The following is a 15010-nucleotide window of genomic DNA, read 5'->3' as shown; positions in this document are numbered from 1 at the left end:
GAGAGTGAAGGAGAAGGTCCAGGGAAATGAGCAGCTTGCCATGAATTTCTCTACTTGGAAAGTACTGTACTTGGCACTTCAGCATTCAACATCCTGAGTCTAGTATTTAACCAAACGTTTTACAATCTTGTTGCAAATTCTCTTTCAAATTGCATTTGAAATAATCCATCTTGAATAATACAGGCTGAGTTGCCTTTGAGAACGCCACCAAAAATGTGAGCCAGTAATTTATTGATGGGCAAAATTAGGCTGACACCATGGGACAATTAGCACCAATCCATGAAACTTGGAAGCAAATTTGACCTAAGCCTCCATTCAAGTCAAACCAGCTTTCAATTATTTGAGGTGTTCCCTGGGCACTTTCCTGTTTACTCATAGACACAAAAGGCTTTGGCTGGACACCACAGAGTGAAGGAAGCAAAACAGAGCTTTAATTCTTGGTTTTCTCAGATACAAGTATCAGTGTGAGACTTTTTACTTAATAGCTAATATTTATTGAACATTTAATATCTCCTTGGTATTCTTTTGAATGCTAAGATTGTACTGTATTTTTAATTGTCACAACAATCTTGTGAAGTAGTTTTTGTATTCCTCATTTAGCACATGGGAAAACAGAGACCCCCAGATATTAAGCAAATTGTTCATGGTCACAGAAGTATTAATATAAGTGAGGAGTTGAGATTCAACTTTTGCCTGGTCTACATTGCACACATGTGAATAAGGCATATTGTTGTATCTTTACTGTAGAAAGTACTAGTTTCCCCATCCTCACCCGTCCCCACAACTTGTAATGTTGAGAGTCTGAACAAATTGGTTTGCTTCCTCATGAAGAGAAAAAGTTATGAAAATTTCTTTTCTAATTACTATCTTTTTTTCCTACTTATCATGATGTTATGGGGCTCTTTCAACCAATTTAAATTTTGTTTCAAAAAATCACTGGACATTATACTACCAGAGAAATGTATCTAAAGATCATTTTTCAAAGACATGAAATATGGCTCAGTAGAGAGATATCCAAGTTGGGAAGTACAGGAGGCAGATAAAAATGAACCAGGCTGCAGTTTATCAAATGAAATAACAACTTGCTTTGAGGGAGACTTTTGGTGTAATATTATACATGCAATGATAGGCAATTAACTGTGCCTAATAGTATAGTAGGTTACTGACCAATTTGTGCCTCCTGCCCCCACTTCCTTAACATGCTAAGTGTGATGTGGAAGGCCAGGTAATCTTGTATGGGGATAGTAAAATTACATTGAATTGTAGATCATAGAATTTCATTTAAACGTGTATAGTCAACTTTGTAAAGCTTGTTCTTTCCACCCTACTGGCAAAGACATTGTGTGGAAAATTTCTGTTCTCTCCTAGAACATCAGTCATAGGCCAGTTTGCCTCTGTTGCTACTGCTGTTCTTTTCAAAACAAGGGGAAATTTCTAGAAAGTATAACCACTGAGTTATAAATATGTATATTATAGATGAACTTATTCAGTGTTATACACTCACACATGCCATTCCGTAGATTATTCATTGATTGTCTGCTAGGAATTAGTGATTCAATATTGAAAGAGTTATCTAAGACTTAGGAGTATCAAGAAAATTTCAGTTAAATGTGGACCGATAACAGCCTCCTAGGATCACTACACTTGGTTTGTTCAGGTATTGAAAGTGAAGGTCATTTCTAGGGTACTCTTTTTCGTCTACTAAACATAGAAGATTTGTCTTTTTTGAGTTTCAAAGCATAAAGAAGGCAAAGACCAGTTCTTAATTTGCAACTTTAGTGTATTTTTCCTTTAATGCTTCTTTTGACAAATTCAGCTGGTTCTAGAAAATGCAGAAGGCTGGCAATGGTAAGATGATAAAAAATTGGGTTAAATGGCCAGAGACAGGTAGGCCAGTCCTCACTAAGCCCTGGTTCTCTCAGAAATAGCCCTCTGGATTTATTTTGCCTAAATTTAAACAACATTTGGATTCCTTCCTTTGGGAATCTCTTGAACCTCTTGTTGAAGGTTTGTTTTTCAGTAAAAATTTGCTTCACAACTATTTCTCTTCATTTTTTATTGTGGATATAATAGATATTGTAGTATAAATATAAGGACTTTTTAATCCAACTCCTGGTGGGTTTACTCAATGTCCTTGTTACCTATTTATATCATTTTAGAAAATATGAAAACAAACCCCAAAACCCTTATACTCCTACTCTGTTTGGATTCTGTCTTTTGAAGGTATTTGTAGAAACTCATGATGCTTCTTCTTTATTATTTGAGCAAAGACATTTTTGTTTTCAAAAATTGGGTTATGGTGGAGTTAGAATGAACCTTGAGTCAATAGTAACTTGAGATTGATGGAGAGATCAGGCTTCACTACCCCTGGGTTTGCTTATCTAAAGGTTATAGAAGGCAGGTGGCACACAGAGATTGGCAACAAATCTGACAACCGAAGCATACCTTTCTGAGTTCTTCATAAAGGGTTTCACCGGTGGAATTGAGCATAGTAAATCTTCACGAGTGAAGTTACATCAAAACTTTTGGAAGTCCAGTTCTCCTCCCAGCAATATAAAGCTGGAGATGCACTGTACATTGCTGGGCTAGGCAGTTGCAGAGGACTACCTCATCTGAGCCGGGAGTACCTCCTTAATCTTGAAGTATTATAATATAAACTGCAACCACAGTGTGTGGTATAGTACAGTGCACTCAGGCATGAACATGACCCTAATTTCCCAACCTCAGCCTCCCCAAGCTAATACAGTTTGTTCCCAGAATTTTCTTGAACATGATTTTCTTATCCTGATGCCTTTGGGAGTCATGGTAATAGGCGCTCAGACTTGCAGTGAGCACAATTGATGCAGACCTGAAATTAAGTGCTGCTCATGGTTCTATTACCCCAGGTGGCAATTTATTAAGTTAAGTAAAACTCTAATTCAATTATGTATCAACATGGGAAAATATTAACTTACCTCGTTTTCCTGTTGGAAACTTAAGGAGTATTACATGTTGATGTTTTGAGGAAGTTCAAACAGCTTTCCTTACCAGTATCTTGCAACAATGGCGAGAGAAGACAAAACTCTTTTCAGACAAATGCTTGGGTGAATACCAAAAGTTTGAGCACATCCCTCAGCCAAGGATTTACTAAATTGAGCTTTCCTGCTCCAGAAAAATCTTTTCCTTCCCTCTTAAATGGATCTGACTTTAAAAATTACAATTGAGTTGCAAAATTGTTAACATTGCTCTGGAAGGAAATCAATTCTCATCTTCTCTTAGACCAGCTGACCTGCTGGAACAAGCTGCATCTGCCTGCCCTGTACGACAGGAAGGAGATGTCACTTCCATCTCGAGCGATCGCTCGTCGAAATTAGAATCAAACTTTAAAATAAACTGAAACTTTTTGCTTCCAACTTTAGAGTTTTCCTAATTCTCTGTGCTTCCAAATATGGAGTTTCTACCTCTAGTGAGCAATTATTTTGGTCTCCTTGACTGCTCTGGGAATCCCATGAGGACAAGGCGGCAAACTACCAGAGTGCAGAGATCCTACTTTATTCCCTTTATATCCTTCCATCCCCAAGCACAGTGCTTTCCTCCATATTCAGTTTCAATGGGTGGCTCACACCTGTAATCCCCACACTTTGGGAGGCTGAGGTGGGTGGATCACCTGAGGTCAGGAGTTCAAGACCAACATGGTGAAACCCTGTCTTTACTAAAAATACAAAAATTAGCTGGGCATGGTGGTGGGCACCTGTAATCACAGCTACTCAGGAGGCTGAGGCAAGAGAATCGCTTGAACCCGGGAGGTGGAGGTTGGGGTGAGCTGAGATCTTGCCATTGCACTCCAGCCTGGGCGACAGAGCAAGAGACTGTTTCAGAAAAAAAAAAAAAAAAAGTTTCAATGAACTTTTGATGTAGGAATTAGAATATCTTTAGTTGGTAGAAATTCTCTCTCATTTTGAGGGAAACATCATGTGTGGTCCGTGGAAAAATCAACCCAAGTTCTACATTTAAACTCTGCACATGTAAGAGTTGGGCAGGAGCACGGGACCCATTAAAGGCCTTATATCACAATTTCTCAACATTTTAGATATTCAGTTACATTTCTTGCTGTCATGATTGCCCTTTCTCTCCATTGACTCATACAAAATACTTGGGCTTTGAATTCTTTGAGGGCATTTTATTATATTGTATCTGGCTTTTCTGAATGTACCTGGTTAGCGAAGGGCTTGACACAGCGTATTCTAGGAGCTGAAAGCTGTTGTTGAAAGAAATAAGACACAAATGAATTATTTTAGATTAAAAAAAAAAGGCTTTCATTTTTTGAAACACTTACCTCTTTGGCATTTATTTCCACCGAGATCAGAGCAATGTCTCATATTTTGGAAGAGATGAAAAAATGGCTCCACCTATCCTCTGTTCGATTTATATGACCATCCAGAAGCTATACCCATAGTGACCAGAGAAATACAGAGACAGACTAATAAGAATATAAATACAAGGCTTGGTGTAATAGGCAAGGCCATATTTAGGACATGTGCCACGCAGGGTCACAGAGGCTCACGTATCCTCCCCAGAAGGTTCTCCACATGCAGGTGGGTTGGTGTTGAGGGAAGGGAGGGGAGTTCCTGTTGTTCCTACTCCTGCTCAGTGATTCCTGCCCATAGTCCTCACAAGGTTCATGGGGGCTGCTGTTGCAAGACCATGGAGGGTCCCTGAAGCCACTCTACTGACCTTTGACGCTAAAATCTTTCAGTCCTGACAATTCGCCCAAACAACACAGAAGGCGGAGAACTCTTGCATCTATTTCCCTGTCAATCAGGGGCCTTTAATCTGTTTTAGCATGAAAAATTCATTAAGAATGTACTATTATTTCATCAGTGAAATCCTTAACTTTTAAATTAAATCCATAGGTCTGGTTTAGCAACCGCCGCGCAAGATGGAGGAAGCAAGCTGGGGCCAATCAACTGATGGCTTTCAACCATCTCATTCCGGGGGGGTTCCCTCCCACTGCCATGCCGACCCTGCCAACGTACCAGCTGTCGGAGACCTCTTACCAGCCCACATCTATTCCACAAGGTATCGAGGAAGAGTCAAGGAGATTAAAAAGTAGCTTCCAGGCGATTTCTATGGTGGTTATTTTATACAAGTGAATCCTTCTGCAGTGCTGACACCCAAGTTGTTTGTAATTATAATACATCGGGTTGTCCTGGACGTACCTGTCACATTTCAGAACATAGTTTGTTCTGTGATGTATCTGAATATCTCTAGATAAACTGTGCTGTAATAGAATTCCAATGCAGCATTTTAAAACAAAACAACCTTCCTAAATAACCATGGGATTTGCTTTTCTTTTGTTAAAATTTTACCTCTACATTTCACTCCAGTTTGCAACTAACTGGAATTCGATGATGCTTACTAACTGTAGGAATAATAGAGGGAAGGTAAGCTTTGACAAAGTCATTATTTGTTAGTACACGTAGGTGAATGGGATAAAGTTAAATTGTAAGACCCAATTATTTTGGATTATGAAATAGCATTCCAGGCATTTGAAACTATATTATTACACAAATATTTAGGTGCTTTAAAAGTATATTTGATAAGAAATTTGATACTTGCAGTCCTTACATTTCTTATATTTGATAAGAAATTTGAGACTTGCAGTCCTTACATCGGTTAATTCTCATATTGATGAATAACATTCACTACCAAAATATGCTTGTTAGCATTGCTAATATGATTTCTACATTTGTATTCTGGGTGAGCCTGCCATGAGAGTATATATGTTACTTACAAATATGTGCAGAGATGGGTGTGACTGTATCTGTTATGGATGATTCTACACCTGCATGTTAAGAAATGCAATTTGAAGTGAATATTTGATTTGATCAATAGATGCTCCTGATGGCCTGGTGGCTGATGAACTTTTGCACGGAACTTTCTCTGCTGGCCTAAAAGAAAACATGATGGTTGACAGTCTTTTTCATTTCAGCTGTGTCAGATCCCAGCAGTACCGTTCACAGACCTCAACCGCTTCCTCCAAGCACTGTACACCAAAGCACGATTCCTTCCAACCCAGACAGCAGCTCTGCCTACTGCCTCCCCAGCACCAGGCATGGATTTTCCAGCTATACAGACAGCTTTGTGCCTCCGTCCGGGCCCTCCAACCCCATGAACCCCACCATTGGCAATGGCCTCTCACCTCAGGTCAGTCCCGTGTTTCTAGACAGACGATTTGCTGTATACCAGAACCAAATACTCAATTCCCTGAGGCAGTGGTGTAATGAATTGCCAAATTTAAACCATAATGTATTCTTTATACAAGCCACATGATTTCAGTTTTCTAGTTTCCTTTCTCTCCACCCTTCCTACTGGCTTCATCAAAAGTTGTAGCTTAGACTTAAAATTCAAGTGATTTTTGATATAATCTTGGAGACTTTGTGTTCGTATTTAGTTGTGAAAGTGTTTGCTATGTTTTGTCTTCTCCATCCTAGTTCTGGGCTTTGGTTAAGAAACTTGCAAACAGTGGCAGGCTTTTTGTTTTGTTTTTTGTTTTAAATTGTATTTGGTCAGCTGATGAAGTTTCGATCAAAAGCACCTCGTAAGAAAACACTAAAGCTTTGACAAAACAATCAGAGAGGAAGCAAACGAGTCCTGTGGAGAGAGACCCAGCTGATGACTACGAACTCTGGAATAAATGAGTTATAAATGCACAAATTAGGGGAATTACTGCTCTTTGGGACTATATAAATATTTGAATGTTGTAATTGTTTTTCTAATTTGCATTGGACTATGAGCTTTTCTTGGGAGATCATATTAATAAATTGCCTTGATAATTGCATGTGAGAGGGTTGGTTAAATTTCCTACATGTGGCATCTGTCCGAGGTTGACATTATTAGCAGTTGTTTAAATACAGATCCCTTGATTTTATTAGAGAGTGCTTGGCCCAGGTGGCGAGGATAGCTGCCCACTAAATTTGGAGAAATGTCACAAGGGGTTGCAATCTATAATTGCAATCGAGAAGCTCTTCAGAGAGTTTGAACAGCTTTATCTGTTTTCAACCCCCTTTTTCCTCTTGGTGGTTAGAAAAACAGAGAGAAGCTCAGAATGACACAAATGAAAAGTGAAAAGACAATTATACTCAATTACACACTAATCACTGACTATCACCGCTGCCTAAGCACCAAGAGGGCATTCTAATAGGCAGAAAATGAGATTTTAATGGCACAAAGGGTGGCCAAAATAACGACTCGTATATATTTGCCTTCTTCGTTTTCTTCAACTTGTGGTGTGTGTCTTGGGAGTGGAGTTCCTGGGCTCTGCACGACGGTGATAACTGTGAGCAGCTGAAAAGTTCAAAGCCGGAGGAGTTGAAAAGAATGGATAGCAAAGGCAATGAAATAAACATTTCCGCCTAAAGGCAAAAGTTCATAAATCCTTTTTTGTAACAGTAAATGTAATTAAGTTTCATAGATTCCTATAGCACATCCTGGGATAAAAAAAAAATTATGAAGTGGCTTTAAACCTCAGCTGAAAAATAACAACATGAAAACAATGAAAGTGCTTCCTACAGGACTTTAATACATTTTATTTCCAAGTGCTGGCATTTGTGAATGTGATTTCTGCATGAGAATAATGGACTTATTTTCATAAAGTCATCCTTAAAATACCCAGATTCATAGCATATAAGCTTCTTCCACAACTTAGAAGTAACATCAAAAGTACTTATCTCTGCGACTTTTTCAACATTTGTAGTTTTGGGGGCCATAGAAAAGCTTTTTATGAACATGATTTGGTTGAAACTTTTAATAAAAGTAAACTCCCGCCCTAGCTGCTTCTGAAAAGTGAGATCCCAGATTCCACTGGCATTTCTTAGTACCTTATTTTATTCAATAGCAATAAAACCAACAAGAACCTGTATTCTATAAGTGAAACTGGTAGTTTCTTGTATAAGTGTATTACCTTGTATGTTATGATGTGTATTCTTTTGTATTATACAAGTATCACATAAGTAGAATTGCTAGAATGTGATCTCCTACCTATTAATCCTTGACTTCAAGAAGCCTGGCTATGATTCTGGAGTTGATGTTAGAGCGAAATCATTCTAATACTAAGCAATGGAAAATTTCATAGGCATTTTTTCCTGTATTTCTTTACTGTATCTTACATAATTATGTTAATTCCTGATTACATGGCAATATGCAAGGTATTTTGCATTTCTGCCATACATTTCCACCTCAAACCACCACTAGGAATTTATGTTCTCTTAGTTTTTGTGGCAACCCCACTGAGTTAGAAAAGAGACACATAATATGAAGTTCTTCCTTATTTCCTCAGGCAAAGTTAAAGAACAAAGGACAATGAGTAAATCAGTATCTTGCCAAACATGTTTATGTAACAATGGAGTAGGAGAATTGGATTCGAACTTAGATTTCTGTAGACTTTGGGCTGTATCACTTCTCTATGATGACTCTATTTAAACAAGAAGTGCTTGTCTGGCTTTCTTAAAAATATTTTAAAGAAAAATGTGGAGCAAAGAGCTCTTGTCTAGCACCCTAGTTTGCTTGTTAACTAAAGAAGAGACTAGAGAAAGGCTGGTGACCTCTAATAAGTCACTGCTTATTATAGAGTACTTATTAATATATTGGATCATGTAACACAGACAATGTTATGCTAACTGATGATAACTAATAGCATTATGATTACCATTTCTCTTCTTCCTTGTTACTTACTCTCCTACTTCCTCTACCTCTGTCTGGTTATCTAATACGCAGAAAAACCAACTGAGGCCCAAAATGATTGTCACCTTCTGCCAGCCAAAGGACTGACAGGGAGGGAATTGAGACTAGAATCTAGGATTTTTGGTTCCTGGTCTAGGATCTTGTCTATTATAGCCCATAGCTGAATGAAGAGAAAACAGGTTTCAGGAAAAAACAAATGCAGGGGGTTTTAGTCATATTATAAAATAATTTAGTAGAGATTAGTTTTTTAAACTTTTCTGTTCAGGTTAATTTATGCTCTTTTTTGCTAAGTTTAATTTCCATTGGTCTTTTATCTTATCCCCAGAATAAAAGCACTGGATGTTCATTGTAGAGAAATAAAAAAAATTGCTTAAATTGCTTAAAAAGTGTCTGTAAAGTAGAAAAAAGAATCCCCCAGGGTAACTACCATGAATATCTTTGCATATTGCCTTCTAGCCTTTTTAGGTTCTTATGCCTCCTTTAGAAACATAATTGAGAAAGTAGAAAGTAGTGTATACAACTTTGTATCTTGCCTTTTCTCTGTATTTACGTGTCATCATAGGCCTTTTGCCACCTGTCAATTTACACGGAATTGGATATAGTTTTTTGAGTCACTGTGGTCAGCTCACTGTATATCTCTCTGGTGGAGCTATTTGATATGTTAAAAATATTTCTGCATTTTATTCAACTTTTCCCCTAGAGCCATTGACATTGATGTATTGTTTGCCATCCACAGTTAGAAATTGTGAGCTAGAATTCGTGTGAACCATTGTAGAATGGGCTTTCTAGTTTCTCATCAAGGAGTTAATAGACACTATAAGGATAGCCAAAGCATTTCTCTCTCTCTCTCTCTCTTTCTCTCTCTCTCTCTCTCTGTGTGTGTGTGTGTGTGTGTGTGTATGTATGTATACAACAGCTGGTTTTTGTTTTGCATCTCTAACGTATCTGTTCTCCCAAGCAAAGGCTGGGAATTAGAGCCATTTGCCAAATGGCGCATCATAGATGCCCTCAGTCTGTTCCTCAGAGAAGGTCTCAGCTTCATGAGGGGCTGGCGTGAAACAGTGTCTCAGGGAGGTCACACCTGTCCAGATGGTCAGAGCTTGACAATGGACTGATCTGTATTTGTAACAGCCTAAATCTCAGAATACCAATAGCAACCTTTAGAAACTCTGATGTTATTCCTCCTCAAGTTGCTGAAAGGGTCTGTGCATTACTTAATCATTGGCAAGATTTTCTTGTTCTGAGGGAATCAGCAACAATATCTGGGGAATATTTTCATTTTACTTATTGGAAAACTGAGGCCAAGGCAACACAATCACCTAATTGATGGAGTGAGCTAGTGGCAGGGGTAAGAGCCAACTCTCTGTCTTGTCCAGTTCTTAGTAGTTCTTCTATGAACACAAATTACACATTTTAGTGGCTGGTCGCCACCAGAGGAAGCATAATGTCCTAAGAAATTTTCCAAGGGCTGCCCCACTGATATGTGACTGAATTTTCTTGCAGTCAGGGTGAAATGTCTTCACAAATGGTGGGCTTGGTTTTTCATTCCATTGAAGGCTGGATGTGTCAGGGAACTTGAGGCGAGATTCTCGGTGATGCGTGAGAGGGTGGAGACAGGCTAATGACCTCAAAATTTTCTGTCATCTCTGGATTGCTGTTTGAACTGCATAACCTGTTTGGAGATGGGGCTTATAATGAATGACAAAATACCCTCTGGGAAGGAAAGCGTTTAACTCACTGCAACACAGGCTTTCTTCTGTAGTACCATCCTTCTGAAAGTTTCTGTTCTGTGGATGTGAGGACAATGTAGTACAGGGGGTAATACAGACCATTTATTTCCCCTGCATCCCCGGAGAGTACATTACCAGCACCTTCCTACACATGTGGGAAAAAAAAGGAATGCTGCTTTGGAATACAGAGTGCTGAGGAAGTACTACCATATGCTCAAGATGTGAGGCTAATTAACATTTGGCCCATGTTCTTCTAATTAACTTTTCTTTGCAAGAAATACAACCCTCACTTCTCCCCCACCCCCAAGACACACATAGCCAAACCCCCAAAACAAGACCAATTAAATTAACAAACTTTTATCATTTCATGCCTCACCCCCACCCCACTTCTACAAACTCCACAGTTCTTCGGTAACAGTTTCTAAAGATTTCCTGAGTGAAATACAGTATCAGTGGGTTACACGGTTTCTAGGAAGCTTTCCTATTGTTTTGTAGTATACAAAATGGGCCAACTTGGCTGCATTTAGGGTTCATCAACCATTGCAAATGATTCTTCAAATGTTTTGGGTTTGGTAAAACCTAAAACACATTTTTGCCAAGCACTTTTCCTCCTTAATTTTTCAAACTGTGTATTTTAGGGAAAATTTGATCCATATGGTTTTGATTCATTTACTCTTATATCACTGACATTTTTTCCCCTATGAAGCCATTTGATATCCAAGAAGCTTTCTGAGCTTTTCCTACATTCATTTTAAGCATTTTCCTCCCTAAAAAGAGGAAGTTCTGTTTGCAGCCTCAGAGCCCATAAATTTTGAGTTCCTCTCAATTCAGCAATACTTACAAATACATTTGGTATAAATCTTGATTATTATGAACATGTTTTATGTTTAGAGCAGATGGGCAGATTTTAGTTTCTGGTTTATGAGTGAAACCAATGACAAAATAAGAAAATAGGCTTAAATTACAAAAAAGTTTTGTTTTAGAGAACCTTTAACTGTTATTAATAAATCCCCATGGTAAGAACTATGCTGTGAGTCCTCGTTTCAAATTTTGTTCAGGTCTTGGTTAAGATGTAATTGAATAACCAGTACACCTGTCCTATTTCATGGATAATCTACTGAGGAAAGAAAAAATTCTCATAAAGATTTGTGTACTGGGCTTGAAAATGCCTGAATGTTTGCCCACCACTCAGCACCACTCAGGAACAAAGAGGAGGTCTGCAGATCTCATCTGCAGTTTATCCACCATTCATCTAGTAAGTCTGGCTGAATCATCACAGACTTATGGTGATGAGATACCATCTCTGAAATAGACTCAGAAAGAGCAGATAGCTCTTTACACTAAGACGACTGTGGTTAATGGCATAAAATGCCAGGATCAACTTTTTGTTCTTATTCACATATTACAAAAGCAAACCTTTAACTCGACCACCCATCCAGTTGCTTTTAAAGAATAATATTAAAATTGAGATTATTAGTGTGTAATGTATGTAAATTGCATATTTGGTGTCGGCTACGCCTATTAGGAAGCTTCTTCGTTTCATGCATATATGTATTAGACTATCACGGTTCCATTTCAAATTAGATTTCAATTGCTCAGCACAGTTCCTTTTGACAAACATTTGTTAATCCTGAAACTTATTGGGAAGAAGCATTTAAGTGTTAATATGTGTACTCAAAGCCCAAGACTGTTTTTGATTTCACTTGTCATTTTTGGGACAACAGTGCTAACAATGATCTCAAATTCTTTAGCGGCCAAGGCAAAATGATGGTTGTTTGCTCATCCAAGGGGTAAGGACCTGTTATGTGGATGGGATATAGTCATTAAAAATAGTTGCAGTAGGTACTTCTCTGTTTCATTTGTTGCTGTGAAAATCTTTCCCACCGTGGCTTGGTAATTCCTTGCCTTTTTCTTTTGCTGTTGATATAGCGCAAAGCAATAAGGTTCACCCTGGCGGTACAGCCAGCTTCTGTTTCAAGATAGATACTTTTTTGGGACATTTTTGGGTGCACATCCAGAAGCTACTTGATGCTAGTCTTGTTGACAAGCCATTCATTTTGTCCATTTCACACACTGGTTGCAAATTCTGTGCCCTCGACCTGCCTTTATCATTGTGAAGAATCAGACAAGCAGATAACCTGCCACCATCCTATTTCCCAATGGAGGGGCTTTCTTCCCTTTACACATTCCAGGAATTCATCTGTAGAAGAAAAAGGAGTGATTTTGATTAAAGAAATTTGTTGGGTGTAAGAAATTTGTTAGGTGTCAAACAAAGCTGGGGGCAGAGAGATATTTTTTTTACAAAAGTGGCAGCCTCTCAAAGACTTGAGCCTCTGTCTGTTTCTTTTCTAAAGCAGTTTGTGAGCTGATTGCCAGGACTTCAGAAGCCTCCATGTTTATGAAGGCTCAAGAATGTTTATGATCATAAACGAGCCCATTTCAGCTACACCAGAGTAACCACTGGCCATTTGGAGGTTTCCATTCTGCCATATCAGGTTTTCGAGATGTTCTGCTCCTGGATGAAAACATGGCTGTTAATCCATTTGTTGAATCAATGCAGCCTGTAATTGACCTGGTACTTTTGGTTTTTCTCTAAGGCTGTGGCTGCTACACTTAAAGAGTATGAGGAGAGCCCTGGTTTATGTCAGCTCCAGTCATAGCCTCTTGAGTTAGTTAAATTTGGCGAATTGTGAGAGAGACGACGACTTGGCCCACATCTCCTTTTTAAAGAAAGGGAGAATGTAGCAACCAGTGACTGAATCTTACATCATGTCACTGAAATGAGCCACAGGAAAACCTTCCTTGCTGCATTAATTATTTTTGTGTCTGCCGAACTGATTTAAATAGAAATTCTGTCAGCCATGTTCTCCTGTACATTGGGCAAATCGAATGCAACAACCTTGTGTTTTCTCTTTTAGTCCCATTTGAATTCCTCTAGCTATTGAGTAGAAAAAAAAATGAGCATTATTGCTTTGTCTATAACAAAGCAACTAGGATAAAAAGTTTCTCTTTGTAGTCGGCAATACACAGCCGTGCTAGATACTATGTGGGGCCAATGGCCTGAATCAACCTTTTATATGTGGTTGGAATGCAATGTAAAGCTTTTAATTTATTATTGCATTTGCAAAATGGCAATATCTTCAGAAATCTGAATACTTGCATACTTATTCAATTAGGGGATGAATGTGTGCTTTGTATTACAGGCATAGAAGACTTGATTCAGTCATTAGTTGTATACTATTTGTGTGTGTATGTGTGTGTTTGTTTTTCCAAAGAATCTGTCTCTGTAAAACAGTCTGGGTTTCATCAGAGTTATATATTTTTCAATGTATAGTATAGTATTTAAAAATTGCTCTTGACATGTAGCTCGAATTCAGTAAACTAGAGTTTCTGAGATTAGCGATTGCATTGCCCCTGCTGATCAATGGAACAGATGGCAAATTGGGAGACATTTGAGGAGAGTGCATTTTGCAGAATCATGGGGTAGTGTGTCTACATTGAAGGGAATATTTCTTAACTGTAAGATGACTGTTCGGGTAACCTTTAGCACTGAACTAATGAAAGAAGCAAGCATTACTTAAAGAAGTAACTCTTCTTTTTTTTTCTCACGAAAATACTAGTGTCTCATTTTGGGCAGCTTGTATTAAAAAAAAATCTAATTAAACTCTTGCATCTGTCAAACTCTTGCATCTGTCCTGAGATTTCAAAATACCTGCTGTAGAGATGATCCTCTATTTGTGTCGCTCTGTGCTTCTAGCTCAATGTCAACCGTTCCATGACTCTTCCAGGCAAAATTTCTTTTTCAGCCTCTATTGATGCCACATTATTATATTTACACCTTGTTAAAACACATATCAGACTCTATTCTATTATAGTGTATCCATACCCCCACTGCCTTTGATTATAAGCTTCCAGAGGAATGATACTATTTGAACACTCTGAAACCAAACCAAGTATCATGATAAAGACTTGTTCCCCAAAGCAGGCTCTGTAGAACAGTGGTGTGATAGAAAAGCATTCTGAAGGTAAAATTTGGTAAAACTCAGAAATTACATCCCTTTACCTTTCAGTGTATGAGTGCGCATTAGCCTACTAAAGGCCCTGACAAGTCTTGCAGTATGAAAACATGTTTAACTTTGTTTAATTCAGTGTATTCTAATCTGATTGTGGCGCCCTTTTGTGGAATACTGAGCTATCAAGTTTTGAGGAACATCTCCTGGGATGTACTGAGTGATGGAAAACCAGGTGGAGACCCAACTCTTGATTCCTTTGTTTCTAAAATGGCTTCTTGATTTTTTCCCTGGGTGAATGTTTTTCTCTAATTAATGTCTGATAGTGCCTTCTACCTTAAAACAGTGTCAGCCGTTTGTGTAAGAACTTAGAGTAGGGGGAGACTAATTTTAAAGAAGAGACTATAAACTGCCTAATAATATTTAGGATGAGGCAAATAAGGAGGTAAAGGAGAAGAAAGAATTCCTATCTAGTGAATTGATTGCAGTGTAGGTATAACTCATTAATTTAAAGACAGCCCCAATAGCGTTCAAACTTATCAGTCGCTT

The 15010-nt window shown here is 38.3% G+C and overlaps 1 protein-coding gene across 3 annotated transcripts in view; it reads left to right on the top strand.

Moving 5' to 3' along the window:
- The window catches only part of PAX3 (paired box 3), a 99907-nt gene that overhangs the window by 73176 nt on the left and 11721 nt on the right, over positions 1 to 15010 (top strand). For all 3 annotated transcript variants that reach the window (XM_038001467.2, XM_038001469.2, XM_007966437.3), the window contains exons 6-7: positions 4893 to 5058; positions 5972 to 6186. In XM_038001467.2, coding sequence (XP_037857395.1) covers positions 4893 to 5058; positions 5972 to 6186 — 381 coding nt within the window. The remainder of the gene's footprint in view (positions 1 to 4892; positions 5059 to 5971; positions 6187 to 15010) is intronic.

Source organism: Chlorocebus sabaeus, chromosome 10, assembly GCF_047675955.1.
Source record: "Chlorocebus sabaeus isolate Y175 chromosome 10, mChlSab1.0.hap1, whole genome shotgun sequence".
NCBI lineage: Eukaryota > Metazoa > Chordata > Mammalia > Primates > Cercopithecidae > Chlorocebus > Chlorocebus sabaeus.
This window is presented reverse-complemented; position numbering and strand designations above follow the sequence as displayed.